At 44.4% G+C, this 5,383-nt stretch overlaps 1 protein-coding gene across 1 annotated transcript in view; it reads right to left on the bottom strand.

Moving 5' to 3' along the window:
- Nucleotides 1–231: 231 nt before the first annotated feature.
- Nucleotides 232–5,383, bottom strand: part of T265_08816 (hypothetical protein) — a gene marked incomplete at both ends in the record, with an annotated part of 25,470 nt that continues 20,318 nt past the window's right edge. Inside the window, one exon of the mRNA XM_009174728.1 lies at nt 232–2,112. Coding sequence (XP_009172992.1) covers nt 232–2,112 — 1,881 coding nt within the window. The remainder of the gene's footprint in view (nt 2,113–5,383) is intronic.

Here is a 5,383-nt window from a genome sequence, read left to right as displayed (position 1 = left end):
TTTTTTTATAAAATTAAGGTGGTCATAACACGTTAACACAAATCTGCCCGTTCATGCGTACCACCAATGACAACAAAAAGGATTCATGCTATACTATCGTTTACTTAGTCGTGATTACGGGCGAATGAGCAATGAATCTTCTGAACGTAACTTGTCGAAATGATTGATAGTAAACATCAAATCACGTGCACAATAATCTCAAAAGAAAGAGGGCTCTAAACCTACACCAACTCAGGATCGAGCTTCGAGCAGTTCCATCACTCCCATGGCCAGCTCGTCCTCCCACGGCTTTGCCACCACTTGGATGTTGATCGGCAGTCCCTCTGCTGCATCTAGTTGTTCGGCATACATAAGTCCTCGCCTTAAATGTTTGCCAGGTTCAACAGAGTCCCTCGCCTTGTAGATATCTTCCCGTTCTACACGACCATACTGCAGAGTACCGGCGGGACATCCAAGCATATTGTACAATGAAGTGTAGAGTAGCACACCGTTGACAGTATAGAAGTCGGAGCGATCCCACACAGCTGGTAGTGGAGACACAGGACATAACAAACAATCCAACTCCTCTTCGTTCCATTTATCGAAAAAGGATCGCAAGTATTCTTCAGCTTCGCACTCCAACTGTGGGCGGGACGTGGTGCAGCCATATCCACGGAGAGCCAATGAGGCTACTTCGTATCTCCACTGCATACGTGTGGCCCGAGTGTAGCAGAGTACCTTTCGCAATAGTCCAGGTAAGGCAAACAGCATATTCACAAAATGCTGTCTGTAACTGGATAGTATATCTCCATGGCCTAGTTTGTAGATAACACGAAGTGTTTCCGGTGCCAGCGTGTTTTGTAACAAGCTAATGACAAGCTGATAGGCCTGAGCTGGTTTCGGAGGTGCGAATTCAACCACTCGATGTCCTTTGTTTTCTAGGTACGCTATTGCCTCGTTCATAACCCTTTCGACGGCCGATGAAGCAGGTAGAAGATCAGTGAAACCGGTGTAAAAACCAATGGTAAGTTTCTCAGTTTTACCCCTGTTTAGGAGTTTCTCATCAAAAGGGAACGGGCACAAACAACCGTCCGCTTTAAACAAGGCCGATGTCCAAAGACTGCGAAATGCATCAACGATATCCCCAGTTGTCTGCCCAATTGGGCTAGCAACAGCACCAAGTGTTTGTGGGATTTTCAGTGGCAGGTCCAAACCCTTTTGGCTTATACGCCCTGGAGTTGGTTTGAAACCAACCAGACCACAAGATGCAGCAGAGAGTCTCGCATCTCCAATGATGTCAACAGCAAAGCTAAGAGGTGAGGCACGATGAGCAACCAATACACCGTCCCCACTGACACATGCACGATGCAGATGAGTTGGATGACGTGTGCGACCGAAAATGGGGTTAACCGAAGTCAAACTGAGCAACTTTTGACGACTGTTAGCCAGCAAGAAAGGAATCGCACCGGCGTTTCTTAAAGCAGCAACGAACGCGCAGTCTTCCTCGGCTGGATGTTTTGCTTTTGACGTGAATCCCATTGTGTGATCATACCCTCTGACCGGGAAAAGCTCCTGTAGACTCACTGGAATTCCATGAAGAGGACTGAGATTTTCAGGAGACTCGGTGGCAAGCTTACCATCTGCCAGAATTGCATAAACATCAGAATCGAACACAATTTCGGCGATCGCTCCGGGACTGGATCGAAAAGTGTCCAATGCGCGGCGCTGGAAAGCGTCAAGCAAATCTACAGCAGAAATCTTCTTCGAACGAAGCTGTTCGCGAATTTGTGAAATTGACATTTCACCAGCCTGTTCCACAGTAACAGCAGGGTCTTTGGTGGCTTTAAGCTTCTCATGAAGACGACCATGTTTATCCAGAATATCGTCTTTTTTCTTACGAAGTTTCTCCTTTAGCTGGTATCGACGCCACCCGAATAGAGCACACCGATAGATGATGTAGTATATAACTATCCATCGAAACAGCATGTATCGATGCAGGTGTAAAGCCATTGAGGACAGAATATCCAGTAATTCTGTGCTCAGACGTAATGTGATGTAGTCTATCACATACAATATTGATAGTACATCGAGAATGGTGTAGCAAATGATCCTTGCAGCCGCTCTGTAAACCATGGCGCTGGTCGGTCTGAAAAGGTAGTAAATAGGTTCAAGCTAGTTTAGTTGCAGACAGGAGCGAAAAACTCCCATCTATTTGTCCGATTAATACGTTAATTCAGTGCTAAGCTGAAAACAGTCAAGCACCTCACATGTGTGATCAGGGTGTGCAACATCGCTTACCCGGAGACGGGTCAGCGACATATCGATCGAGTGCTGAAGTACTCAGCCTGTCGACTAATTAAGCTTGTGCTCATGAACCACATGACAGTCCAGACAGCCTCTGCTAGTCCTACTCGGATATGTCTTACCGTTGTTGTCATACCGAGCACTAAACTGCGGAGGAAGATAACACTCTGGCGCCTCTTTCTTCTTTTGTTTTCCCTGCAAAAATCCAGAAGAATATGATGAACTGCATTCAGAGGATCATTGAAAGCTCTACACAACATGCTTACTCCAGCTTACTCACTTCAGCGTGAAAGCGAGCATGAGATTCCGATCAAAGGTGGAACTTAGTCAGTTTTCGGAACTATTACCAGGAATCAAAAATATGAATGATCCCAAAAGATGTGAAAGCCCATATCGCTTGCTGTGAAATGTGAATGCTAATTTTATGAAACTTCAAGCCACCTAGAAATAATAATAAATTTCTGGCACGTTTAAGGCGTCCGTGGAGTTACGTGACTTGGAAGTTCCGACAAACAGGTCAATCGATCGACAACCAAGGCAGTTATTAAGTAGTCGTTCAAACAGTCGGGCAAACCAATCACTTCGGTCAAGCGTGAAGACGTTCACCCGTTCAGACATGATTTCTTGCTTGCGTCGAACACGAACGATTATTCTAGGACATGGAGAGAACCATTCAAACGAGAGTGATGCGAGTGTAAACAACAGCCTTATTTTCATGCCCCACTAAGAGGAGAAGGCAGAGCGAACTTACTGGCTGCTCTTGCTGGTTTTCCAAGCCCCGAATTTCATCGTCCTGAACGCTGCTCATCATGCGGGAGATGCAGGCCAAGCACCAATAAGTTTTACAGCATAATTCATATTGAAAAGTGCTCTCATTGAATGATAGTTTAGCGGAAACCGATGCAGAAATTTTTAGTGACTTGGTGCTCCAACGCGGGGTATGAAAAGTCTGACGGTGCCACCAACAAACAAAGCAAGTAGCATAATGGGCACAGCTTGGGTCCATGTCCCACAAAAGTGAAGGCCTTGCAGGATTGGTGGGGTGATGAATGAGTCAGAACCAAGGTGATAGCGACACACTGACCCAGTGTTGATCGAACGTGCAAGTGCGAAAAGCGTTTCTGCTGCTTCTTTACGAAGTAGCAAGTTTACTGCATCAGTTCTGATCAAAAGCATGATGTGGATATCTGAAGAGACTCTTCTTCCTAATTTTACAATTCGTCTACGAGGCGCAGATTTTTCAGTATCGACTTTATTGCACGTCAGCTAATGAATGGTTTCACGTCACAAAAAGTTGGCGAGTTGAGGGTGCATGACACTGGAACACTGAAAGACATATACATTCGAACTCGGATTTCTAAACTCACACCACGTACAGAGTGTTGTGATCGGTGATTCTGTACGCAGCTATAAATAAATATTTTCCTCATTGAGGGTAGATTTGATCCCAGAAGCTTTTCTATCCCAAATAGTCACCTCGGCAAACCGGTAGACCATTACACTAAACAGAAACTATTGAATCAAATGCTTTATTTAACGTCATTTCGAAAACAAACCAGTACAGGGTGAGTACACTCATTAACCAGTTCTCGCTTTATAGACCCCCGCAATGAAGACCGGTACACCGGAGTAAGGAAGGCACTTTTAACCCAGATACGTTTGATAATTTTATGATGGTAGTGCTGTCAGGTTAACCGATCTGGTCAGCAAAATTTCGGAGGGCCACCATCTGACAAACAAAATCAATTGACCAGCGAATTACACACATTTGCATACCTATTTGATTTTGACGGGAGACTCACCTGAAACCCAGCTTAATCTCTCATTTATGTTGTTCTTAAGCAACTGAATGTTTTGCAGCAGACCGCCTCAGGTTTCAGTTGGTACGATATTCGAGATATCGCGATACATTGTATAGACTTAATGCTTAAGAACATCATGAACGAGAGATACAGCTGGTCCATCTTCCATCAAAACCCAGCTGGTATGCAGACGAGTTTAATTCACTAATTTTGTGCAATTCAGGTTTAGGCAAAACATGAGGTTGACGGTAACTTGGGACTGCGCCTACATAATCAGCCCCAAGAAGGGTAAAACTAGTCATGAGCTGTCGAAGAGTATTCAGCAACCTTATGAGTAGTACATCACGTCCAAAGCCTCTTAACCTTTGTTCGAAAAAGGGTCGTTCAGTTAGAAACGTCGTGCCTTGAGACGCTACTCACCTGTCCTACAATAAATACTTGTTAGCTTATTACATCTTGAGGCTCATGGCTACTCAGTAAAATTCTTCCTAACCGTGCTATGGCCAAGTCCTAAATTTGTCCGGCTGTTTTGTACAAATAAGTGTCGCTCGGACAAGGCGTCGTTCGTGATTCACCAGAAAAAGGCTATGAAATGTGCTTTACTCACCCACAGTCCTTCTGCTAGGCGAACACAACGTTGCACTGTCTACTCACGAAAGTGGGGGACTTGTGATGTTTGAGTGAAATTAGATGAAATGACTTGGTCGCCAACGCACTGTTTTAGATATACATCCTACACTTCAAGGCACGTATTTCACCCGTTTAGTCTAGTCTACAGAACGCCGAATAAACATGAGCCCCTAGGATTGCAATGGAAGAATGCATGTCTGTGATAGGAACCGTTCAATTAGTGCACCCGTAAGATCTCCCCATAGATCTTTCCTAAAATTTTCGAAACTCGTACAGTACATTCTGCATAAAAATGCAGTAGTCTCCGGATGAGATCCGTTGAAGGAAGGCTGCCCTCCACTAAAACAAGAACAGCTTAGTTCTGTGGGATTGAGTTCAGCTCCACTGGCTACTCTAAACATGGTTTTCGTCTTTGTGGTGTGCTGTTGTCTAATTACGAAAGAATCGAATCAAATTTTCGACATTATATATATATATATTGCATTAACTATCTCCTACTGTTCTCTGAACCACAAGCAATCCGTCAGAAGGTCTTTTCGACCGCTATCTCCGTGAAAACATCCGTTTTAGGGTTCCAAAAAGATAGTTCTCTTGATAAGAATGACCATACAGAGTAAAATGAAGGGCGTTTTGAATAGAATAACCTCGATAGCAAGGCCGGTGAATCG

Source organism: Opisthorchis viverrini (genome assembly GCF_000715545.1).
Source record: "Opisthorchis viverrini unplaced genomic scaffold opera_v5_236, whole genome shotgun sequence".
Classification (NCBI taxonomy): Eukaryota; Metazoa; Platyhelminthes; class Trematoda; order Opisthorchiida; family Opisthorchiidae; genus Opisthorchis; species Opisthorchis viverrini.
The sequence above is the reverse complement of the archived record's forward strand: the minus strand, read 5'-3'. Positions and strand labels throughout refer to the sequence as shown.